At 31.4% G+C, this 27,983-nt stretch overlaps 1 protein-coding gene across 4 annotated transcripts in view; it reads right to left on the bottom strand.

Annotated features, from left to right (window-relative positions):
- LOC139519914 (major facilitator superfamily domain-containing protein 10-like) overlaps window positions 1–20,790 on the bottom strand; it is a 30,101-nt gene extending 9,311 nt beyond the window's left edge. The window contains exons 1-10 of one of the 4 annotated variants that reach the window (XM_071312216.1): window positions 20,679–20,790; window positions 16,998–17,230; window positions 14,389–14,485; window positions 13,003–13,106; window positions 9,256–9,414; window positions 7,840–8,031; window positions 6,739–6,835; window positions 4,752–4,863; window positions 3,805–3,860; window positions 2,045–2,097 (exon numbers count right to left, since the gene is read on the bottom strand). In XM_071312216.1, the coding sequence (XP_071168317.1) occupies window positions 2,045–2,097; window positions 3,805–3,860; window positions 4,752–4,863; window positions 6,739–6,835; window positions 7,840–8,031; window positions 9,256–9,414; window positions 13,003–13,106; window positions 14,389–14,485; window positions 16,998–17,180 (1,053 nt within the window). In that variant the 5' untranslated portion in view covers window positions 17,181–17,230; window positions 20,679–20,790. Of the gene's footprint in view, window positions 1–2,044; window positions 2,098–3,804; window positions 3,861–4,751; window positions 4,864–6,738; window positions 6,836–7,839; window positions 8,032–9,255; window positions 9,415–13,002; window positions 13,107–14,388; window positions 14,486–16,997; window positions 17,231–18,405; window positions 18,427–18,469; window positions 18,613–20,678 lie in introns of those variants that run through there. The other 3 variants (XM_071312217.1, XM_071312219.1, XM_071312218.1) reach the window with 3 other exon arrangements.
- Window positions 20,791–27,983: the final 7,193 nt, after the last annotated feature.

Below are 27,983 nucleotides of genomic sequence, written 5' to 3'. Positions count from 1 at the left end.
AATTTAGCCCAGTAGTTTCAAAGGAGAAGATTTTTGTAAAAGTTAATGACAACGACTACGGACAGACGACGCAAAGTGACGAGAAAAGAAAACTTGGCCCTTTGGGCCAGGTAAGGGCCAGGTGAGCTAAAAATGATCTATGACATGTAAATTCAATCAAACTAACTTAAGAAGAAAACTTAACATTGACCAGGTTTGCAGGGCCCAGCTTTATACGACAGCAGAGGTCGAACCCTGAATAGTTGGGGCAAGTATGGACACAACATTCAAGCTTGATACAGCTCTGAATTTGGATTGTGATTAAATAGTTGACACAGCATAGGTTTCTGACACAGAATGAATCTGGTCTAATGAACTTTTTTTTTACCTATAATGGTCCAATATCCAAAATCTAAATACATGGCCAAGGATTAATTCAGCATATCAAAGAATCCCAAGAATTCAATTTTGAATGAAATCAAACAAAGTTTAATTTTGGACCCTTTTGACCTCAATGTGGACCAATTTGATAACAGGGCCCCAACATTCAAAAATCTAAATACATGGTTAGATTTAGCATATCAAAGAACCCCAACATTCAAAAATCTAAATACATGGTTAGATTTAGCATATCAAAGATCCCCATACATTCAATGTTTGTTGAAATTAGACAAGGTTAAATTTTGGACCCCAATTTGGACCAACTTGAAAACTGGGCCCATAATCAAAAATCTAAATACATATTTAGATTCAGCATATCAAAGAACCCCAAGAATTCATTTTTTGTTAAAATCAAACAAAATTAAATTTTTGACCCTTTTTACCTTAATGTTGACAAATATGAAAATGGAACCAAAAACTTAAAATATAAAAAAAAAAAAAAATGTTAGATTTGGCATATCAAATAACCTCAAAAATTCAATTTTTGATGAAATCAAACAAAGTTTATTTTTGAACCCTTTGGACCTCATGTAAACCAATTTAAAATCTGTAACCATATCCAAAACCTAATGGTTAGATTCAGCATGTTTAAGAACCCCAAATATTCAAGAATAAAAACCCATTGAAATTGGTCAAGAAATAAGCAACTTATACAAAATATTAGAAAAGTATTGTTTTTGGCTCCTTTTTGGCCCCTAATTCCTAAACAGTTTGGGCTATAACCCCCAAAATCAATCTCAACTTTCCTTTTTTGAAATGGAACCTTGTAGTACATTTCAGAAAGATCCATACACACAAGTTATTGTCTGGCAACTAGCAAAATACATATTTTGACCCCTTTTGGGCCCCTTGTTCTTAACTGTTGGAACAATAACCCCCAAAATCAATCCAGACCTTCCTTTTGTATATTTCAAACCTTATGTTTTTTCATAGAGATCCATTCACTTAAACTAAAGTTATTGTCCGGAAACTAAGTGTCTTCGGAAGACACTGACAACACAGACTACAGACGACGATGTGTTACCAATATACCAACGCAAAATTTGTAATATGATTATTTCATTGTCCTGTGATCATTACTGAAGACAGTGTGTGTCTATCACTTACTGTTAGTGCTATTTTAATTTTATAGCACTGGATCTTTACTGCTGGTAGTGGAATGCAGTACTTGGTGTTATCTGTGTTTTTGTTTCTGATGATTTATTGAGTGAATTACTTTTCCAACTGGTTTTAACAGTTTTGCTGTTACACCACTGTTGTAGGTTAACTGAGCATGCTAAACCTCACTATATTTTTTATGTGTCTGTCCCAAGTCAGGAGTCCATTGTCATTATTGTTGTCATTGGTTGCTGTTTGCCATATTTGTTTTTTGTTTATTGTTTTTAGCATAAATAGGGCCATATGTTGTTCCTCTTTTATAATTGTTTCACATTTTATAGCAAATTATAGAGTATGGGCTTTGCTCATTGTTGAAGGCTATGAGGTGCTCTATAGTTGTTCACATGTTCACTCTTTGGTCTCTGGTGGATAGTTGTCTCATTGATAATCATATCTTATCTCCTTAATTTCATATTTTTACACTTATTCAATTGATAGTGCATCTTTATGTGTATTAAATATTTACCATTGTTGCTGTTCTGACTTCTGTTCCAGACTTAATCTTTCTTACATAACCACCTGAAACAATACAAATTGGTTGCAAAATGTAATATATTAGGTGTGTTTTAAAATTCAATATTATATATTCCTTTACACAAACTTTTACACGAAAGTGCATAATAAAAATGTCACACTTGCTCTTGCACTCTTGCATTCAAAATAATGTATTTAATATAAGTTTAAAAAAAAAATTATTGGTTAGTTTCATAATGGCGTTTTTGTTTGTTTCATGTGTTTTTGAACTCTGACATAGTTTTTCCGATATATCGGTAACCGTCTTTTCCAGATAGGATTTTTCGTCCTTCAATCGTGAAAAAGTAGATCTTGATAAATTGAGCTGATTTAGAATGTTAATTAAACTTTCATTCTGCTTGTTTATTTTGTTATACATCGATTTATTTTCTGTTTCAAGTTTGTCTAGTTTTTTGTTTGTCCCCTTCATAGTTTTTTCATGTGTCAATTTCATTTCTATAAAAGAACTTTTGATTTTAATAATGGTTTCTCGCATACAGGAATCAGGTATTTCTACAGGTGTAGATGAAACCACGTTTACATCCAGCTATGAATTATTTTTACCAGAGGATTTGCTGCTTAAGGGTTTTTTTTTTAAATAAAGGATTTGACTGCTTTTTTTTCTTTAAATAAACTTTATTCAATACTTAATAGAAAAATAAAATAAAAATATGGAGTCATTGCCATTAAGCTTACAATCTGCCTTTAAAAGAAGCATGCATTTTTGTTAAGGTACTCTTTTTCTGTTGAACTAATAGGAGAAAAAAAGGTTTTATCGAAATAGAAAAAGAACTAAATAACAGAAATTGCTTAAGTAAAAAAAAATAAGATTAAATTCTAATACTAAAAAAATGGCATTTTTTTTTAACAAAGTGACTTTTAAATGATATAAACATGTAAAAAATCATCTGTGCCCAAAAAGAATTGATTTTTTGGGTTGATTTTTGTACCATATCATAAAGTAACACTTAAATGTGTAATAAATAAAATTTGTAATGAAAATAAAAGTTTCAATTTTTGCTGAATTTTTTGTACCCTCAAGCCTACTCTCCGACTGAGGCGAGCCTGAGAACAAAACTATCTAGTCCAAGCTTTTGTACCAGAGGTTCACCATTTTTTTATTTTGGTTGAATATGCTTTTTTAAGACCACAGAAGCAAAAGAAAAGTCTGCTCTATCTTTTGCTTTTATAAAATATTGCATTCTCAATTGTTCTAATAAGTTGGGGTTATTGTTGCAAATACTGCATAAACATGAGATAAAAGAGTCTCTAGGATTATTTTTTAATTACAAACTCTGGCATGAGCTGTTTTAAGTAATGATTGTGTAATGTTAAGTTTTTTCAATCACTTTGTTTAAAGTTTATATGTTGAAATGAAAGGAAAAACTCACAAAAACTCTGAACAGAGTTTAGACTATCCAAAAGAAGGATATCCAGTACAGTATTATGCAAATAAAGTTTGAAAAAATCTATTATAGTAGGAGCTATGATGAACACATCTATAACAATCAAGGGACGTAACTCAAAACAAATATGCAATCTAATCAAATAATTTGCCTATTGAACTCTTAAATAGCACCTTTTGATGAAGAACATAGTGCTGTGGCTTTTGACAAGTGAGTGTATGGATTTTGTGTCAGAAGTAATATACAAAACCTTTTTATTTCCATTATTTACTAAACTGTAACCAATAAAAAAGACATGGATTGTTACCTTGAACTAACGTCATCACAGCTCCAATAAAGAAAAACATCTTCCCCTGCTGCATACTGAAATTGAAGAATATTTATCTTTATAAATCAGCCTCATTAAGTTATATGACTGGATTTAGTTTAAATGTTGGCATTTGTCCTCGCCAAGGCTTCTGACTTTAAAATTGATAATTTAAACTATCTCGATTGGATAAATCTGATAATCCAAGAATATATATATTCTTTAATAAAAATAGATTATTATCTAATTATCTAATGAAAATGATATTTACAAACCACAATTTATGTTCAAAGGGAAATACTCAATCAAACATACAATAAGTATAACTAACCAACTACAAGGTCAAAAGATTAACAACGAGAAAAGCTAAAATCATGAAAATTGAACTTGACCTTCATTAAGTCACATGAACCACATATCTTAATTTAATATCCTCAAAGTGTTTAAATGTTAATGAACACACTGTTTTGCAGCCACATGCCCTATGTCTATCCCCAAATAGACAAGCATTCTGAGAGTATTGCATGGCAATACATAGTCCCCTATCGGGTAAAAATTACTTATACTGGAACAAAATGCTAACTTGTTCTATAACTTGTCATGGTGTAAACAAAAAGTAAATATCAAGTCATTATATTTAAGCATGACTTAAAACAGTGTGAATAATTGATTATATGTCTTGAGTGAATTTTTCAAGTCCAAGGACCATAACATGCAGAAAATTTTCCGACCAAAACAACAATTTGAACTTGATCTGGAACTTGTCATGATAAAACTATATACCAGTTATCAATCAATATCTTCAAGCATGATGAAAAAAAGTGTGGAAAACACTCTTTATAATAACATTGGATATGATTAATAGTTCTCTAAAATTAGATAGGATGTAATACAATGTAAAATGTTTTAATAATAATTGTTTAGTGGTTAAGCACAGTTTAATTTACCTATCATAATGTAATCTGTTATGAGTAAGGAATGTCAATGTAAATTCCAGTCCAGAGTAAAAAAATAGGTACAGGAAGTATATTACACCAATTTTCTGCATTGATTGGTTATCTGAAAGGAGAAAATATATACATATAAATAAATGGAATTGTATATAAACATATACATAAATTGATTAAAAAATACTGACATTATATCTTTATTTTACACTGTTATATACATATGAAAACTGAGAATTTGTTCTTGCTTTCAAAATCACCAACACTGGCCATGTTTTGTCTAAAAAAGTATTTTTTCTACTTTTCTTTCAAGAAACATGATCACTTCTCTGCCCTGTGCAATTTTATAACTGTATTCTCAACAGTAGAAACTGGGACAGTAGACACTTAGAACCAACAAAAGATACTTAACTTATCACTGAAATTCATGATAAATTAGACAACAGATAAAAAATCATTAAGGTGCTTGCTTAAATTTAGTCAAACATTAAATTTTCATCAATATTAAAATAAAATAAATGCAGATACGACTGCAAAAAGAAAACAATTTCGGTGAAACCATTTTTTCTTTCTGTTTTCTCAAAACATATTATACCAGATGCTCCGCAGGGCCCAGCTTTATACAAACACAGAGTTTGAACCCTGAACAATGGGGCATATATGGACACAACATTCAAGCTTGATACAGCTCTGAATTTGGATTGTGATAAAATAGTTGACACAACAGAGGTTTCTGACACATAATGAATGTGGTCTAAGAACTTAAACTTAAAAACTTTAAATTTTAAATTGGACATAACCTATTATGGTCCAATATAAAAAATCTAAATACATGGTTAGATTCAGCATATCAAATAACCCCAAGAATTCAATTTTTGGTGAAATCAAATAAAGTTCAATTTTGGACCCTTGAGACCTCAATGTGGACCAATCTGATAACTAGGCCCAAACATCAAAAATCTAAATACATGGTTAGATTAAGCATACCGTATATCAAAGATCCCATATATACAATTTTAGTTGAAATCAAACGAAGTTTAATTTTGGACCCCAATTTGGACAAACTTGAAAACTTGGCCTATAATCAAAAATCGAAATACATGTTTAGATTTAGCATATCAAAGAACCCCAAGGATTCAATTTTTGTTGATATCAAACAAAGTTTAATTTTGGACCCCAATTTGGACCAACTTGAAAACTGGGCCAATAATCAAAAATCTAAGACATGTTTAGATTCAGCATATCAAAGAACCCCAAGAATTCAATTTTTGTTAAAATCAAACTTTTGACCTTAATGTAGACCAATTTGAAAATGGGACCAAAAATAAGAATCTACATACACAGTTAGATTCGGCATATCAAAGATCCCAATTATTCAATTTTTGATGAAATCAAACAAAGTTTAATTTTGGACCCTTTGGGCTCCTTTTTCCTAAACTGTTGGGACCAAAACTCCCAAAATCAATCCCAACATTACTTTTATGGTCATAAACCTTGTGTTTAAATTTCATAGATTTCTATTTACTTATACTAAAGTTATGGTGCGAAAACCAAGAAAAATGCTTATGTGGGCCCCTTTTTGGCCCCTAATTCCTAAACTGTTGGGACCTCAACTCCCAAAATCAATCCCAACCTTCCTTTTGTGTTCATAAACCTTGTGTTTAAATTTCATTGATTTCTATTTACTTGTACTAAAGTTATTGTGTGAAAACCAAGAATAATGCTTATTTGGGCCCTTTTTTGGCCCCTAATTCCTTAACTTTGTGGACCAAAACTCCTAAAATCAATCCCAACCTTCCTTTTGTGTTCATAAACCTTGTGTCAAAATTTCATAGATTTCTATTTACTTAAACTTAAATTTTGGCAAACTATAAGAAAATTCTATCTCAAAAAGTATACACGTATTATCTACCTTAAATGCAAGGAGTCCTGAAATATCAACAACTGAGCAAAATAATGTATTGATACAAAAATAAATATTGTTTACCTTTTTGTGACATATTTGTTGCAGATGAAAACTTGAACAAAGAAACTGGATTAATTAAATGTGCTTTTTCTTGCCATCCATTGGCTATAGATTGTGCCTGAAAATATATAAATGTAAGTTTTTACAACCTTGCTCAAAATAAGTCATTATACATGCACCAACAATGTGCTATAGATAGATAGAGAAACCTTGATAAAAGTGCATGTTTATTCAAGCTTGTTAATGTAAATATTTGAAAACAACCCTTATTGAATAAAAGACACTAGAACATACCCGCGAAATCGCAGGCATTTAGAGCTAGGTTAAAAATAAAACTGTTATCATGTAAGAATGAATTTTTGTAAAAGATTATGACTGGAGAATTCCAGGAAAGGTAACAAAAGTTATAGTTACTTGGGGACAGGACAAATTTTGTCAAACCCTCCCTCTGTTTTTCCAAAATCTGATACTTTTTTATCTATTCATTTCAACTATTTTCAGTTTTTTTTGTAGACTGTATACAATGATAGTACATATACTATTTTGTTGTTACAAGAATGAATTGGAATATTGTAGAAGGCTTTCAATTATATATCGATGAAATTGCCTTACAGGATAAAACTTGAAAGAGGATATTTGTAGTATATTATAAATTGCCTTTAATAAAAATGTTTAAAGTCCCATAAACCTGTATTGACAAAGTGAAAAAAACCATGTTAAACTCATAAGGAGCTTCCTTTCCCAAGAGAAAATAATGATAAATTAAAAGAGGGACTAACACAAACATTTCCCTCGTGTTTAGGATTAAAACAGGGTTGTATATTAATCCCCACATTATTTTCATTGTAAATATCAAAAGAATTGTGGTAAATTTCAAGTAAATCAATCTGAATAAACTCAATAAGTGCATAACATTTGCAAAATTGACAGTTTACTTTAAGTCCATCGATTCTGGGACAATCCACAAAACTGTCAAAATTGAATGGAAGATCATCACCTTTCAAATGTTTAGGTTTTGGGTTTCTCCATGAAGGAAAATCCAGAAATACAAATCTTGTTTCTATAGATATTAAAAGTTTACAATAAGCATTGAAAAACCTGTCCTTTCACTTCAACTCTTACCCTTTTTTCCACTGGCAGTGTTTCTTCGAAAAAAATGAAGACAAATAAAATATCAATCACAGCTAAAGATAAGGCAAAGAGAGCAGGTACCACGTAAAATGCACCATCTTGATGTCTGGCCCATATTGAGAATCCTGCTCCTATTAATGGTCCAAATACAAAACCAATGGAAAATGCTATACCAATTAAAGCCTGAAATAGAACAAATATGCATTATATTATAATATATATACATAAATAAGGCTGTTAGTTTTCTCGGTTGAATTGTTTTACATTGTCATTTCGAGGCCTTTTATAGCTGACTATGCGGTATGGGCTTTGCTCATTGTTGAAGTCCATATGGTGACCTAAAGTTGTTAATTTCTGTGTCATTTTGGTCTTTTGTGGACAATTGTCTAATTGGGAATCATACCACATCTTCTTTTTTATATTAGACAGAGTAATGCTTAAAATTGGAAGCAATAATAGATTGTATTTCTTTGCTTATTACAGAACTGTAAATTCAGAATTATTGTGAGGTTTTTATTAATCTGGGACAAAGGTGCAAATTGAGATTTTTTATTTTATCTGTAAACACAATATGGAAGCTGGAAATATCTCTTGTGCCAACAGTTTCCAATTTCTATTTCTTGTCTGCATTACTTTGCAACAGTAATAAAATCAATACCAGGGCATTTACAAGTAAGTTTGTCATATATATAACACCTTTTACAATATTTAAAAACATTTTAATTCTCAACTTAATTTGATAATACACACAGATAAATTATCTTGAACACCTATATAATTAATGGTAATTATAATTTCTTTTGCTTAAATATAGTTTCTCATTGGCACTCACACCACATCTTCCTATATCTATCTGTACGGTTATATTTTTATTTAAAGATATTTTAAATGAAAGTTAATTGAATAACATTTTGTCATTTTACAGATATTTTACATCATATCATAATAGTTTCAAAATATAAGCAAAGTGGTGGATTGATAATTTAAATCTTGTTGAATTACACTGGGTTTCTCTTATGATGTACTAGCCATTGCTAGGTGGTATATTCATGATATTGGAAAACAGGCTCTAGTATCAAAAGTCAATATTGGAGCTTCCATTTGACTCTTATGGGAGGTCTAGGATGAAAAAGTTAGTTCTACATATTTTTGTTGTTGTTGTAATCTCTGTCCTGCCTTTTTATTTTCACTCTATTCGATTCCTGTCATTCTTTTTTTTTTAGTTATTCCCCACTTCTTTTTACACATAAATTGTCATCCAGCCTTTTTTTTTTACATAGTTGCTCATTATGCCTTTTTTTTTTTTTTTAACTCAAAACTCCTCTCAAATTTCATCCTAGCCCCCCCCCCCCCCCCCCCCCCTCTAAAAATCAAATGGTAGCTCCCTAAGTAAACACTTATATTTACCATTCCTTTGCCCCGTTTTTCTTGGGGTAAAATATCAGCAACAATAGCAGTGGCTAAACTGACGTTCCCTTTACTTAATCCTCCTATAATTCTAGCCAATACAAACAACGTAAAGTTATGTGACACTGCCCACAATGCATATGATCCTGCAACACCTGCCTACAAATATTAATTAACAATCAAATAACAATATCTTTCAAACAATACAAAATTTTCATTTGCAGCTTTGAAATATTTAATCATTTCAAATATTACCAAGGTTCCTCAGGCTTCATACAACATTTTCTACATTTATAGCACAAGATAAGCATGATAAGCATACAATATATAAGTCATGGGTTTTAATTTGCTATACATTTAAGGCTTATCTTACAGTGTCTTAGATATCTTTTTTTCTTTTATTTCAGCCACGATATATAAGACATAAATAGTTTTATATATCAGTAATATGGATGTAGTCCACTTGGTTTACCTTTGTTCAACTGATATCCCATTAGAAATAAAAGAACAAATTTCCAATGTCTCCCACATTGCACTTATTTTATATTCCAATTAATAATTCATAAGCAGCATAACTCATCAAGGGACATAACTCAAGAACTGAAAAAGCGATGCAACCCAAATTTGCACAGTGCACTTGATCTGAGATTTGTTGTAATAAGCATTCTGTATACGTTTCATAACATTAAGTTGACACAAATTTAGGTAGCCATGTTTGCAATCTTAATTGACTAGAAGGGTCGACATCTAACATATTTTTAAAACTAAATGCCCCAATGATGATAAAGACCAAGTTTGGTTAAATTTGACCAAGAAGCTTCAGAGGAGAAAATTTTTGTAAAAGTTAATTGACCTGAGTGAGTGGACAACAGATGGTAGATGCTAAGTTATGAGAAAAGCCTACTTGGCCTATTCCGTATCCACTTCACAAATAATACACAATGGTCTAGAAGTATAGATTCTTGGTATTGACATTGTTTAAACTCTTAATAATGTATTATACTTTTCTATTTTTCTCTTTGAATATTACTTTTACTGTTTACTCTGTTTTTATTGATATCAATTTAACATGGCTCAGTACTTGTACATCCCGTCATTGTGTTATTGTTCTATGATAATTTTCGTATTCTTGTCTTTTTTTCTTTTTTTTTTTACTAATGTGCTTTGTCTATATGCCTATTGGTGTTTCTTGTTACATATAACATGGCTCAGTACTTATACATCCCCTTATTGTGCTATTGTAAAATATTTTTGTATTCTTGTCTTTCATTTTTGTTAATGTGCTTTGTCTATATGCCTTTTTATGTTACTTTGATACATATATGACGTGGCTCTGTACTTATACATCCCGTCATTGTGTTATTGCACTATGGTATATTTGTTTATTCTTGTCTTTAATTTTTGCTAATATGCTTGGTCTTTATGCCATTTTGTGCGTCTTTATTACATATTTGTTTGTTTTTTATAGTGATTAAGATCATAATACAATGTTGACTGCTGTACCCCTACTTTTGACATATTTATCTATTATATTAAATTGTCTGTTTCTTTTGTTCACACATATTGTTGTCAATATAATGGAATTTGATGCAACTGTCATATAATGTCTGTGGTTTAGCAAGCTTTAAAACCAGGTTTAATCCACCATTTTCTACATAAGAAAATGCCTGTACAAAGTCAGGAATAGGACGTTGTTATCCATTCTTTTGATGTTTGAGCTTTTGATTTTGCCATTTGATTAGGGACTTTCCTTTAAGAATTTTCCTCAGATTTCAGTATTTTTGTGATTTTACTTTTAATGGTAATAAGACTTGTGTATAAGTTTTATAACATTTGGTAGGCAAACTAAATTTAGGGACATAATACGTGGGGACATAATACGTGGGGACATAATACGTGGGGACATAATACATGGGGACATAATACGTATGCCTGGACAAGGATAACACTTAATGACCCCTTTCATGCCTTTGCTTAGAAGAGGGGGCATAAAAATATGTACCACTACAGCTCAGGTGGATTTTGCTTTGTCCACCGGCCCACCATGGGAGTGGGCACCGGGTGGGCAAAATTTCTAGCTTCTCCACTCTGCCCATTCATAGGAGTGGGCATGCAATTTCTTTTGTTGAATCAAAAGACTTGTAAGTACAACCAATTGAAAAAAGCAGAATAGTGTTTTTAATCAATATTATTACAGAAAAAGAGATTATAGCTAGAGTGGGCACAGGTGGGCTGCCCACCGTGGGCAGTTGGAAAAAGCAAAATCCACACAGGCTGTAAATGTGTAGCTATGATGTTATGAATGAGTTTGTAGATTAAATCAGTCAACGAAATATTTTACCCTAGTTGCACTTACAATGTTAACATTCTTTTCCTTTGAAAAGCTAAACACGCCAAGCACATGCATAACCTATCTCCATACAGCTAAGAGGTTAAATTGGGGGGTCACATGAATACAGATTCAAAAAGGTTGAATTATTGACTTGTAAGTAAAGAAGGGTGAAAGTGATGCCACACAGATTTGAAGTTGATCTGTGTTTGGTTATTACAAGCATTGTCGATAAGTTCCATTACATTTGGTTGAGGTGAACTAAAGTTATTGAATTGAAACTAATTTGGGACGACAATCATACAAATGTATAGAATTCAAGGACAAGGGTTAAACTAATATAAAATATATTTATCGTCGAGTCTTAAGGTCAACACAGCTATCCTCAAGTTTATATCAGACACAGTAAGTTAAGGGCATATGATACAGTTACAGGGGAGGTAATGACGTTACTAACGTAAATTGTTTTTTTTCGCTTTTTTTGACTTATCGGGAAAAGATTCAGTTTTCGACTGATTTTTATCATTCAAACTTATCTAACTTTAAAACGAGTTCATGGACCCCTCTTTTTTAAATTGCCATTTGGTTTGATTACGTGAGAAGATAATGTGTGCCAATTTTCATGAAATCGTAAATAGTGCAATTTTTTTAAAATTTGATAAATATACAGCAAAAAATGATGTTTTTTTTCTACATTCATAAACATTTGATAAATATGAGGTATTTCTGAATAAAAAATGTATAAATTTCTAAGATACTTATAAAATACAGAAAATAAAAATTATTTAACGAAAAACAATTTGTGTTTATCTTTTAAAACGAAAAAGTTATGTCTTTCTTTCGAAAGTTGAAATACGGCCACAAATCCGAAATTTGAGCAAATATACAAAATTTCGACCTCATTTTACTCAAAAAGTAGCACATGAAGGTATATTTTTTAATACATATTTGATTTAATCAGGTAAAAAATAGTCTATATGGAAATTTTTATCAAAATACAAATATGGGATCAAAACTGTATTGTATGCCCTTCATAACACTATGTTTTGACTTACAAAAAAAATGTACTATAAGTGGTTCTCTAATCACAAATTTAACATTTTAAACTCACCAAAAATATCAAAGTCTATAGACTAAGTCACTATGACTAAGATTGTTCGGTGAAGAAATGAGAAATTGAAATGAGATGTACTAATTGTAATTCATATGTACAAAGTACAACTGATGACCCATCAGTGTTTTTAACTTACTTAATCACTAACATTGATACTAGGGTCAACATTGCCAGCACTTCCTAGTCTTGCCTTGAAAGTTTTGTTGAGGTGAGACAACAATTTAAATACTGAAAAGGTTTATCATGTTAACATGGCTATATTGTATTATTTGATATCTATAATATTGAAACATAAATCACTAACCAAAGATAGCAATAAAACAGGCTTTCTTCCATACACATCTGATGTTGCACCAACTATAGGGGAGGCTAAAAACTGAAGGAAGGAAAAAAGGCTTCCAATGACACCTGAAATGAAAGTATGATTTACAAATATAATATTGAAATGATATGTACCGATTATCAGGTTGTCTGAAAATTGATATATATAGATTCCAACTATGTATGGAGTGTAAAACAATATTTATCCACTCGGGACAAGGTAAATTTTACAAATTTAAAATACCAGGCTCTCCGTGAGTGGATAAATAATGTATGGCATAAGATTATTAGGTGGAATCTGTTTCTATAATGATTTCTAAAAGATACATGCAGACAAACTCAATCCTTCTTCAAGCACGATCTACAAAAAGATGTGTTCTTTCAATCATGATGTGTGGTCACCAGGCATGGTCGCCTTTTTTATGACATCACAATAGGAAATTCAGAGGAAAGCAAGAAAATTTGAAGTCATTATCTAAATGATGACCAATGAAATCAAAAGAACCACACATTGATTAAATGAAAATAATCAACAGGTCAGGAAAAGGATAAACATAATAATATATAATCAGCTGAGAATCACAATATGAAGATTTTTGTTGAGTGAGCAAAGGGAACAACTTCACAGACACATCCACTTGTATTTGTAGTATTTGTATTTCTATCCATCTGATGAGTTAAGCTTTTTCAACGGATTTTTATAGTTCGTTCTTATAAATTGTCCCAGGTAATAGGGGAGGGTTGGGATCCCGCTAACATGTTTAACCCTGCCACATTCTGTATGTATGTGCCTGTCCTAAGTCAGGAGTCTGTAATTCAGTGGTTATCGTTTGTTTATGTGTTACATATTTGTTTTTCATTCATTTTTTGTACATAAATTAGGCCATTAGTCTTCTAGTTTGTATTGTTTTACAATGTCATTTCAAGGCCTTTTATAGGTGACTATGCGGTATGGCCTTTGCTCATTGTTGAAGGCTGTATGGTGACCATAGTTGTTAATTTCTGTGTCATTTGGTCCCTTGTGGAGAGTTGTCTCATTGGCAATCATACCACATCTTCTTTTTTATAAGTTCAAAAACCTTTATATTGTGGCGATCAGCTGATATTTTACAATAGTTATATGCAGACAACCAGATAATTGATTTATTGCTTGCATTTGCATATTTTACATGAAAGAAACAAGTGTAAACAAGTAAAAAAGACTGGTCACCCATAAGTTTCATAACAATTAGTTGAGGCAAACTAAAGTTAGATCACGGAAACCAATTTTTGTAAAGTACATTGTATAAATGGAAGTTCAGACATGTTTGTAAGAGGGAGGTACAGATTGATATAAAGGGTAAAACTTAATGCATAAAAAAACTTATACCTCCAAAGAGTACAGAATTCCATCTGTGAGTATCTGGTGCTCCAACAAACTCTCTAAATCCTGTAACAGAATCCTTTATAACTTTATAAAGTCCTCCCTGAAAAAAAATTGCATGAATAAAGCAAAAAAGTTTCTCCATGTGCAAGCTAAACACTCATTCTTAAATATGAGTACACTATGTACAATTTCAATGTTTTCAGAGGATATATCTTTCAGATTCTAATTTTGAGTATGTTCTCTAATTTGTATAATATTAAACCAACATGATGCACCATAATGTTAAGGTTGGATTTTTACTAGGAACAAGATAAGGGTGCAAGCAGAAAGGAGTAGGTCCGGTAAGGACCGATTTTGGCCTCAAATTTCAAGTTCATCTGACGAAAGATTTTGACCACTTTTTAAACACTTAAGTGTCTATTTCATTTGAATCAATTAGTTTATGTGAAAGATTTTAACTGATTTAGTCATTAAAAACGACCCGATTCAAGCTCAAATATGAAAAATCTACCAAATATGCCGAAAAATGTCACTTTTCAGACGGTTTTTGTCAAAAATGAAAGTGGCCGCATCCGTGTTCATCTTCAATCTTTATATATGTTATGTATTACCATAAAAGACAACTTACATTTTAATATTAAGGATGAACACGAATGCGGCCACTTTTGTTTCACACGAAAACCGTCTAAAATTTAACTAAAATGCTAGAATTGTGAAGGTTTCCGTAATTTAGCATGACTTAATGGTGCTAGTACAAGATATATGTGCATCGTATTGTCAAAAACAGCCCATATTTATGTAGCAGAAGCATTCTACTGTACAATAAATAACTAAAAGTTTACATTTTAACAATTTTGTAAAACTGCTATATTTTGGGGCCAAAAAGGGGTCTTACTGGACCTACTCCTTTACTTCTCAGACACATAATTCTATCACCATGATCACTGAGTCAACAATTCTTTGCTCTTACTGAGTAGAAAGACCAATTTACTAATTTCCAGATGTCGCACATATATTGAATGGAAAAATGCAAATGTTGAAATCAAAATAGCGAATACCTTAACATGTAAATAACTATAAGTCAATGAACCATGACTTAAGGAACAGTGAAAAAGGATTTCTAAGACAATGCTAAAACAACTGCAAAGAACATATCTTTGACTTAAAACCCCTTAAACTGATCTTATCAAAAACTTTAACAAATAAATTATAATGTTAAAGTTTCAAAGTCAACAGACCATGACTGAAGGGGCCAAACAGTCTCCATTTACCAATGCTTAGACTCTGAATTCCAAATATCATTGACTTACCTGAAATGGTTCCCCTTAAATTGACCCTAATCACAAACATAATGCAAACGTTTCAAAGTCAATAAACCGTGATTGAGGAGGCAGGGGAAAATAATCACCATGGAAATGAAATTAAATGTGCCATTGAATGTTTATAATTATAAACTTTGTACTACATATACTAAATATTATTGACTTATTAATAGTGGTTCCCTTAAAACTGACCTATAAATATTGTGATGCATGTAAATTTTCTTAATTTCAGCTTCCATGGCTTCAGAAATATGATTTTTATGACTTATATATATATCTATGCATGTTTATTATTGATAACAATATGAAGGCTGTTACATTATACAGAGTTATCTACCTTTTGAATAATAAGGTACTCGTGCAGATGATGTACTGTATCACTTGTCATGTTACATGTACATCATTAATCATGTATCTATTCATGTCAGGGGTTTGTTCTTTTTACACAACTGGTAAAATTAAACTATCATATTGGTCCCATACCATCAATTGTCAATTGATGCCATGTAAATAAGTGACATTATCCAATCAAAATAAACGTAACAAAGTTGTTGCATTAGAATGGTGAATAACATATATGCATGCATGGGATTAATACAATTATTTTTTTTGTACAAACGTTTGTTTTAGAATAATTGTTTCAAAAATATTATCATCTAACATATAGATATAAGAAGATGTGGTATGAGTGCCAATGAGACAACTCTCCATCCAATTAGTCACAATCTACAAAAGCAAACCATTATAGGTCAAATTATGGTCTTCAACACGGAGCATTGGCTAACACCAAACAGCAAGCTATCACTATGTGCAACTTCAAATATTTTATGTCGTTTGAAAATCATTTAAGGTTATTCTGGTCATAATTTTTGTATTCCAGAAAAAGGGGGATGAAAAAAGTGTCCAATCAGCAATGATTAGTTATAAAGTGCATATTAGCCTGATAGCTTATTAAAATGGCGCCTTTTTATCATCATTAGGAAGAATACAAATCTAGGGTGCTAGCATGAGGCAGCTTTACTGCCTAAAAATCAAGCTACAGAGACTTAAATCAGTCAAAACACATCCCAAAGATTTAGTGTTTTAACCGCATTGACAGTACTAAAACAAAATAATCTACAGGCAGATGGAAATCTGAAAGATTATTTTTGCCAGCCTTAGATCTTTGGTTCATCCCTGATCAATTGGCCTATATAATGGAATATAAATCAGTATTATTATTCCTTTAATATAAATTATATTTTAAATTCGTTTTGAATTTTTACATTTTTTTTGTAAGATGAATCTTACCTTGTCATGTTCACCATAATAGTCCAACAAGGAGGGTAACAATGGCAAAATTAAGGTGAAAGACAAAAGGTCTAGGACAAGTGAAATGAACAGTACAAATAGCCTCTTGTTTTCCTGTCTATTGGCAAGTTTCTTTTGAGCTAACACTTCTGATACATCATTTTCTTGCTTCTCTTTCTTCATATTTGCTTTTCAGTTCTTAAAATTCTAGGACCATTGATGATTTTAAATCTCTACAAAAGAAAATGATAATTATGAATGTTTTAAGAACTAAACATGCTAAATGATACATTATTCTGTAATCACAAGTCTCAAGGCAAAAGATCACTTAGGCCACACCAATTTAAGTTCTTGTTCTATGGATTTTTGGACTCCAAAATTTGGGGCGAGCGAGCGATTTGAAAATTTTAATAAAAAAATATTTAATTTGCAAATTTTTGAGGCGAAGCTTGAAAAGTAAAGGTGAGCTATTATAATTTTTTTTTGTAAACATAAAATAGTAGGTTTATATGGTCTTGGTTGTTGTCTCTTTGGCACATTCCCCATTTCCATTCTCAATTTTATTTGACAATATTAAAGCTTGATTTATCACTTGTACTTTGACATTTCTTTAATTTCTGAAGTATTTTTTCCCTGTTCACCAAGAAATAATTAAATCTGGTTTATGTATGTGTGTCTGACAATGAGACAATTCTCCATCCAAGTCATAATCAGTTTGGGGACAACCCCTTAATGTTATAAATATCCCTTTTACATGTTTTATGAGGGATCAATATAAGTTATAATATATTTGTTTGTACAAAAGGGCTCATATTTTCTCAAAGAACTATATATCTATCTGGTATTAAATGGTCAAAACATGTCCAAGAATTTTGTAATATTCCTGGACTTTAACCATGTTAAAACATTCACTTTAACAGTTTAATATTATTCAATATAAGTGGACCCCTCTTTTAGAAAAAGTTGTTTAAAATATGATGTAACTCTCCTCTTTTTTAGTACAAAATTCTAAGTTTTCAAAGGTTTTTGTACAGAAGAACTATACAAATCCTTGGTATTTCTATTTTCTTTTCTACATCAGTAAAATGACCCCTTGTCTGGATAAATAGGTTCCATGCTGAAACAAATATTCTCACAGATATTTACAAAGTGTGGTGGGGTGCTTTTATGTTTAAAATCGGTATACAGGTTAGACTGTGATTTTAAAAACAAATGTTGACATCTTTTTATAATATTTACACAAAAAAATGGTGCGGGAAATGGACATGATTACATTTCCGGATGCGGGAAGCGGGAAAATAAAAAAAATAAAAAAATTCTGTTTTGAAAAAAATAGGTGCGGGCGGGTCCGTCGAACAAGGAATCAAATTGGTGTGGCCTTAAATAACTAGAGCTGCAACTTTATTACATTTAGATTGTAATATTATGCTTTGTATAAATCCTAATTCTTTGTAATTTCTTTTTGTAGATACATTTGTATTAGTATGAACAGTTGAGATGATTATATAATGATGCATGGTGTACTGTATGGACTTTAATATTCAATTGCACAGTATACATGTATTTGGAAAAAAAAATGTTATATTAAAACTGTTTGGTGTGTATCTCCTTCCATATTAGTCTATGTTGTTTCTTTATATAGAATGAGAAATAATTTATGTTCAGACGAGCATAAACATATCTTTTCCATCTCTTTTTAAATTAAAAAAACACCTAGCTTTAACATGTTTAAAAGGATTTTTCTTTCAATTTAAATTGCGCTCAACTTACCTGGTGAGGACGTTATAAAAACTTAAAATCAGTAAACCAATATAAAAAAAGAAGATGTGGTATGATTGCCAATGAAACAACTTTCCACAAGAGACCAACATAACACAGAAATTAACTTATCATAAAACTTTGATAACATATCTTTGTCATACATGTAATGATGTATGTTACATGTTTCAATAACTGGTATATATATAAAGGTTACTACAGTAACAACAGGTAAAATTCTTATATGATGGATGTTTAAATTTAGATGTGAGGAACATGTACAAGTGTTTAATTACAGTTTAAAAAAAACATATGTCAATATGTCACGAAATCATTCTATCATGTCTTAGTATATATGTAAATCATGATATTCATCATGTTCATGAAATCTTTTATCAAATATATAGAACACTGAAAAATGAAATTAAAACATTTAAACTGTAATATTCATAAATCTATAAATTTTATCAAATAAAATATCTTTTTTAAATGAAACTTTTATATTCACAATTTATAAGAGTTCTGGGGGACCCAGTGTCTCACCTGCTTTATCATGTCATGCATGTTTATGAATCTAATAAATGTTTTCAAAACTGCAGACTGTCATGACTGTTTGTAATTGCAAAGGGAAAAAATACTAAGTCCATTTACAAAGTAAATGGAAAACAGGAAATAAATATAGAAGTTCAAAATGTAAAAAGTTAACGATGACGACAGACAATGACACCAGACACCAAATGATGAGAAAAGCTAAAAGGGCCAGGTGAGCTAAAAATGCCCATTAAAATCCACAAAAGATTTTATCTTTTTGAAATGCAAAAATTTAATGCACTTTAAACTGTTATATATATATATATCTAGTGGATGCCAGGCCTTAATACTTTCAAAACTGCTCAGGTAAGTCTGTACATAGTAGTTTTTGAGGTGTAAATCAACCTGTTTTGTCCAGTTGTTATGATGAACCTGATATTTTTTACTATAAAATATATATTAATATGTCAACAAACAATCTTACAAGGAATCATAACTCTACAATGTATAAGGTTATTAGAGGAAAATAACATACACTAAATAATCATAAAACTTTGATAACATATCTTTGTCATGTATGTTACATGTTTCAAATGGCCAATAAACATCATTTATCATGTTTATTTCGTTAAAATGTATATTGGTATTCATTATTGTCCTCATGTACATGTATACTAAACAATAGAAAGATATTTATAGCAGCTCATAGTTTGCCAACAATGCATAGTACATCTATGTTTTTACAGAAATAAGCATTCTATGAGTACTGCATGGCAATACAGTCCCCTATCAGTTAAAAATTCATTGTATTGGAACAAATTTCAAATCTATCATGTCTATATCTTCAAGCATGAAAATTTTTTGTTTGTTGAAAACTTACATGTAGGTTCCACATGTTCCTGAGTGACTAACAATTACATGACTAAACTTAGTAAAGTCAAAATATAGGACACTTCATAAACATGTAACAGTATTCATCCATACCAATTTTAATCAAATAAATTCGTCTGGCAGGCCTCCAGATTTTTTGGAAAATTTTGTGTTCACCCCAAGAGCCGATTTGGCCACCACATAACAATTTCAAGTTTAGTTACAAGTTACACAGTGTGTATATGTTAAAATGAACATATGATATGTTTGCATAGTTTAGGACTCTATTCATTATAGGTTGAAAAATACAGGCAAAGTTTAGATGTTTATGAATTGTCCTATATTATGACTTTAGTGGAACCTAAGACTGCAACGTTGACGTCAAAAAGAATGTTTATCGCCCTAATTTTTTCAACAAGTGACCTAGCTGAGTGCCTCATTAAAATATTAATAGATCATTTTACAGGCAGTTGTGAATACTTGTGGAGATTTCGAACAATCGTGTATAATATATAGACATACCGTGTGTTCTTTTAAAAAAAAAAGACTTGTACCGGTTCAGTTGTTTACTTCCTGCAATCCACGTGTAAAATGAAAATAAACAAGCTTATTCCTATACCTAAAGTATTCCGGCTCCAATTATAGGGGTTACACTAAAGACCTGAAATACTGTACCGTTTGTATAACAAAATTCAAAGAGATTCAGATTGAATGATTGAAAAATAAAACAGTTAAAGAACTTAAATAAATCTGACCGCAGATTTTAAGGTAAATGCAAGTAATTCGATTTCCCGTTCAGTTAGAGAAAACAGTTTTGACGCCACAACAATATTTGTCAGAACTTTTTTTAGGCAGTGGCTATTTGACTGATTGATGTGTTTATGTGTTTAGTAGAGAAAAAAAAATAAAAAAGCTAAATAATAATTAAAATCATTTTATCACAATACAAGTGTGGACACAGATGAGTGTGGATAGTATGTTTGGATGTTTGACAGTGTCTTATGACAAAAGGAGTTCTATGTTTTTTTCCTATATTGTTATTAACTGTCTTGCACGGTGACAACAGAACTGAGCATTAGGAGTGTTATTTATTTAATATTTTTTTTCTGTTCAAGACGGGCATGGAGGAGACAGTAATTACATTAGTTACCAAATGATTATGATAGAATATGTTCTACATCTTTGATTTTGGATACATTTTGTAGCTAGGAGAGCAACACATAATAGATTAATTTTTCACATGTTTTTTTTTTCTAAATGGGAGATGATATCTAGATTTGAGAACATGATATAAGGAGCCTGTAACTCAGTGGTTGTCGTTTGTTTATGTGTTACATATTAGTTTTTTTGTTTATTTTTTAACATAAATAAGGCCGTTAGTTCAAGTTCTCGTTTGAATTGTTTTACATTGTCATTTCGGGACCTTTTATAGCTGAGTATGCGGTATTGGCTTTGCTCATTGTTTATGGCCGTACGGTGACCTGTAGTTGTTAATTTCTGTGTCGATTTGGTCTCTTGTAGAGAATTGTCTCATTGGCAATCATACCACATCTTTTTTATATGTATTTGCTTACTATTGGTATCGTTCTATTTATTATCACAATATGAGTAGATATACGCGTACCGGCTCAAGCGAGAAAATCAATCACGTTGCGATGATCAACGATATAAATATATAAATATTCTCGAAAAGACATATATAGTTCTCTATTCAATGTACATGTGACAAAAGCAGAGCGTTGTGCTCAATAACTTGGGTGTTAAATAATAAGCATACTTTGGGAAATTGTAACATGCTTAGACATTTTTGCAACACTCAGAAAATTTGTGTATCAAATGTTGTTTCGATGGGCCTTTGCTGATTTTAGTCATGAATTGTAACTCATAACAATACAAAAACAGGTCCGCAATAAGTGGTGAACAGTTAGTCCCCATTGCTTGTTAAAATTAAAACATGGGCATATGTCATGTATGTGTCCCTCCGGCACAGACGGTGTGGACACATGTGTTCCTCTGGCAGCACGAGGGTCAAATGAGATCAATGTCAGATGAACCCTGTTGAATGAACATGTAATACTGTAACAACTATAGTTGACCTATTACATTTGGCATACTGAAAATTTGACAAGACCAAGAAACTTAACCTTGCTCATTAGCCCATGAAATGTGGTCGAGGTCAGATCGATCAACTCTATCTGACAGACATGAACACTGTGTATAATATATTATAGTTATTATAGCTATAGTTTACTCATAACTGAGACTACTATAACATGTGTTATAGTAGTCTCAGCTCATAATGAGTGAGAAATTCACTTTATATTAAATAAACTGTTATCACAAAGATATATGTCTCGCTTTTTTATATTTCGATAATGCAAATGTTGAAATTAAAATAGGCAACACTTTAACATGTAAGTTTTAAGTTTTTCAAATATTCAAAGTCAATAAACTATGACTGAAGGTACATGGCTAAACAATCTCCATGGAAATGAGATAAGCCAATGCTAATACAATTGCATACTAAATACTATTGGCTTATCATAAGTAGTTCCCTTTAAATAAACCAACCATAAACTAATACATGATGTAAATTAAGCAAAATGTCAAAGTCAATAAACCATAACTGAGAGGGCGGCGTTAAATAATCTTTATACAAATGAGATGTGCCAATACTATAATACAACTGCATATCAAGTATCATTGACCTATCACTTGCGGTTCCCCATAAACCGACCTATAGGACTGCAACCAGAGTTCATTTAAAAAAAAATAATGTTCTGGAAGAACACATACATAAATGGTCCGTGTAACACTTATCAATTCAAAGTTTTAAAAAGTTTTGAAATTTAAGATTTTTGGAATTTTGTTCAAAGTTTTAAAAATATCAAAATTCCAAATTGTGTACAAGTTTTGAAATTTTGAAATTTTAACCAAATAATTAAAATATCTAAATTCTAAATATCGTTTTTAAATTTAATTTGATAGTTTAAAAATTTGATCAAACATTAAAGATACCAAATGAATGAGATAATACAGTTGAGCCGTTCTATTGAAGTTCAGTATAAAATATATACAAATAGGTCAAATAGTATGGTTAGGTTGAGCCCTAACCATACTATTTGACCTACTCGAGTTGGTCCGTTTTTACTGTTACTCCTCAAATATAGGTGCTGAGAAAACAAGCAAGTAAAATGGTCATTATCAGAGCCGTGCGTCTTGTTTTAAAATGAATTCTCTTCTTTTGAGAAATATTCATTTTGTCATTCAATTTTTCACCGCTTAAAACTGTCTGCCTGTGGTTTTATTTTATAAATTAACTTATCAGTATGCTTTCATTTCATTTTGTTTCGTTTCGTTCCGCTTTTATTTCGTTTCGCAGTTTTCAGGTATACCTCTCTTCTCGACCCTTTTCTGTTTTAGATATCTTAATCAAAAATCTAAAAAATCAAACTTCTAAAAAGTGAAATAATCAAACTTGCACGTTAGGTTTGGTATTTATAAAGTTTGATCAACTTTTTAAGCTATTAAATTTCAAAACCGTATTAAATTTGGATATTTTAATTATTTGGTTAATATTTCAAAACTTTTACACAAATTGGAATTTTTATATTTTAAAACTTTGATCAAAATTCCAAAAATCTAAAATTTGAAACTTTTTAAAACTTTGAATTGATAAGTGTTACAAGACCCTAAATTATATATCGATTGAAAGAGGAAAATGTGTACAATAAGAAAACTTTGGTCGTAAAAATCCAGAGTGGTCACATTTTTTGTGAAATTGAGGTCAAAGGTCATTCTTAAAAATATCAATATTTCAACCACAAGACAAAAAGGAGAAAAATTCTTATATTTATTCATTAGAATGCTACACAATCATAAGCATATGCTATAAATGATGTTAAAACGACAAATTTGACTACTTATATGAAAAGCTGCCATTACAAAATGGCGTTGATCTGGAACCCTCTGACTTTTTTTCATTTATAACATGGCAAAAGAAGTGGCCTTGTGGTCGGGTTGTTGTCTCTTTGACATATTCCCCATTTCCTTTCTCAATTTTATTGACCTTTTCACATCCATAAACTTTCATATTGCTTATAATTTTCACCACAGTATATTACAGAATTATTTTCTAAGCTATTGAAAACATAAGTTTATCAAGTTATTTCAAATTTCTTTCTATCTTTGAAAAAAAACAATATTTAAGCACTGAAACAGTGTATTTAATTTTGCATCTAAAAGGTTGTGTATTTTCTGAAAATTAGTACCTAGTTATAGATAAATATATAGTTCATATTGTGTATTTGCAAAGTCTGGACAGGTCAGTTATAACCCCAAAAAAATACCATAGTTAACCGAGACGAATGCGAGGTTTAAAAAAAATCGTAAGTGTGACTGCCATGGATTTAGCGTTTGGTTGAGTTTAAAACAAAGTTAGTTATGTGCATGAACTAGGGAAGTGATGTTAAATATTACAATGTAATGCTAATGTTGTAATTTAAAATCAGTCATGACCCTTATATAACTTAAGCGACACACAATAGCTCTAGTCTTCATTAAATAGGGATATAAAACAATCTCTTCGTCATCATATATGCGGATCAAGTTCGGCCCAGGACAGAGTTTGTACAAAGCAAACACAGCTTTTGAGCACAAAGATTTACAGGTACAAAGTTAGTCTTGTATGTAATATGATGATATTTCTCCCATGAAAAAGGTTGGGGTTTATCCATTTTTGTCCTCCCGGTCGAATTTTTGAAAGACCTTTCTTATATACCTTTGATATACTGAAACAGTCGCCAACGATGATGCACTGTCAGTCAATTGAAAAGTATTATCCTGACCTATCTTCACTTTCATCTGACGCATTCTAAAATCAATTGTGGATGGATAAACCTGAAAGTCTGCTGGTGCCATGGAATGAAACGTTCCTAATTACTATCCATTGTCTCCGTGTTGGTGACTATATTGTCGGCACCTTTTTGTATCAAATTTTAAACATCCCCCTAAGTATTTTGAAACAATGCCATCTGGAGCGTAAATACCGTCTTGATTCGGTCAAACTCGTGCATTGCAATGCCTGTCAGATATAGTGTTACCTATGCATAGGAAACACAAAAACCATGTAAGTACAAAGTTTCTATCAATGTTCGTGACCAATATTCCCATATGCATGATATAACTGCACGGCAAATCCAAAATGTAATGGGGTGAATGTTATCATAGAAACGATTGATTTTGTAATAGTCATACATTTACGATTTTTTGTTATCTTTAGGGACAATATACGGTCCAGAAGCGCCTTTGTTTGATTTTTTTATCAATTAACTAACAAATAAACTTAAGAAGCGATGCGGGCATCTTTTCCATAGAAACACCTAACGAGGACATAGCTCGTAAGAGCGCTGGCGGCAGAGTGAAATAATTGTTCTTCTTCTTCTTTTAATGTATCCTTGATATCTTCAGACACACCTAGGTGTAACTCTGAAAGTCTTAACATAGACTTCAATTTTCCTTCAGCAGATATGGCATCCCCTTTACTGATTTCAGAGCTAAACTCTATATTTGATATCTCTTGGCCCCGCTGTGTCTGAATTGTAAGGTGTCATAATATCTAGTTAGTTTTGTGAGCATCAGAGACAATCTTGGGTAAAAGTGATCGGTATATGTCGAGGATGTGCTACATGAGGAACGCCTCTACACTAGTATGGAAGAACAGATCATCACTAACAATCGTTATCAATGAATTGACAGAAAGTTCAAATTCTAATTTTTCAGTAACTGCTTTACCTGATTGCACTGGTGTTGACTTAAATAAGTACTTGGTAATGCATGCTGAAAGTTAGACTGTAATTGAAAATAAATCTGTACTCGCCATTATTTTACCATGTCATGCATGGATGAAGGATTACTCACATTAGCATACCTCAAAAGACTGTCAACACGTTCAGACGACTCAGTTTTGTGTAATTTTTAAAGGTTGTGCTTTTACACAAAAAACTGTTTCCATATCCAAACTACAAAGAGGAAACTGAGCGCGAGATCGAATAATACTTTAATTGTCAGGTTGTGAGGATACATTAGTTTGATCACATATATATATAGCATTCAGTTGTTTCTAATTTAAAGACGACACAATTTTGCCTTCTGATGTCAGTCTTTTTACATCACTGATGATTCACAACTCCTTCGCCCAAGGAAAGCAGAATATCAAGAGGAGTTGGTTGTAGCAACACCTTGCCACACACCAAATCTCTGCGAAACTTCAATAATACTTTTTTCCCGACCGCTTGCATGCGCATTTAAAATAGCTCTCTGAGTGACATTGACATGCAATGTATTTTTTCCACACAAAATCAACAAGTCAGTATCCGGAAAAAACATTGTATCCGAAGGATTTGGTTAACTTTTATAAAAAGTCAAAATTTTATTAACAAAAATATAACTTATAAATACAGAAAATACACGAAAGAACTGCTATATATATATTCAAATCTCTCAAAAATAAATCAACTTATCCTAGAAAATGTACATAATCACACCGAAACTATCAAATTCAATGTGAAGGGGAAAAAAATGGTGGAGCTGTTTGACGGAAATTAAAAAAATTTACAAATGATGTTTTTTGTTTCGAGTTTTTGACAAAGTCGTTTGGAATTTGCCCAACAAAATTTGCATGCAGTATCGCAATAATATATTTTGTCCTCTCAAATGTCAAATAATTGAAAATTAACGAAAGCATTAAGTTTTTTTTTTAAAGTGACTACCCCAAACCGTAAATTGAGGGGTAGTCCATTAAACAGCTAAAGGGCTAAAATACAAAAATGTGACCATAGAAATTTTTTACGACCAGACCGAAATTAAAATATAGATATTATTCTATCACAATTTGCAGCCGGAACATTAAACTCGTTAACTAACGTCGTTTTTCGAGGTCAGTTGCAGTACTATTAATCACAAACTATTACATGAAAACTAAGCAAAAGTTTCAAAGTCATTAGACCATGACTGAGGCGAGGCCAAATAATCTCTATAGAAATGAGATGTGGAAATGCTTATACAACTGCATACCAGTTATCATTAACTTACCACTAGTGATTCACCAAAAACTTACCTAATCAAACACTAATACATGAAAACTAAGAAAAATATTCAAAGTCAATAGACCATGACCGAGGGGACAGGGTCAAATAGTCTCCATGGAAATGAGATATGCCAATACTTCTACAACTGCATACCAACTATCATTAACTTACCACTAGTGGTTCACCATAAATTAGACCTAATCACAAACTAATACTGGTACATGTATATTGTTGAGATCTGTTGACACTGCCGCCGCCGCCGCCAGAACCAGCATACCTATGTCTCGCTTTTTGACTCTGTCAAGCGAGACAAAAACTATATTTTTTCAAGCATTCGATAAATAAAAAAAATAATGTAAAGGACAACAGACATAATGAGGAGGTAACTCCAGGCCAAAAGGCATCTGAAACGAAACGCAGATATGGATTATCAACCTCTTTTAATTCTGAAATATGGAGATGTAAAATCAAGAGCTACAAAACAAGATATTAGTATCACTTTGACTTGCATTCTGACTAATTACATATGGTGTTCCTGTATACTATGAAAATAGTATAATGAGTTAAGTGTAAGAGGAGGGTAAGGCTCCCACGAACATGTTTAACCCCGCCTCATACTGTGTGTACCTGTCCAAATATCTATTTTGTTTTTTTCGTATTTTATTTCTATCTATTTTGTACATGTATACATCAGGCTGTTAGTTTTCTTGTCTGAATTGTTTTACATTTGTCACTTCGG

Source organism: Mytilus edulis, chromosome 4 (assembly GCF_963676685.1).
Source record: "Mytilus edulis chromosome 4, xbMytEdul2.2, whole genome shotgun sequence".
NCBI classification, from domain to species: domain Eukaryota; kingdom Metazoa; phylum Mollusca; class Bivalvia; order Mytilida; family Mytilidae; genus Mytilus; species Mytilus edulis.
Note: the sequence above shows the minus strand (reverse complement) of the source record. Positions and strands in the feature narration are given on the sequence as shown.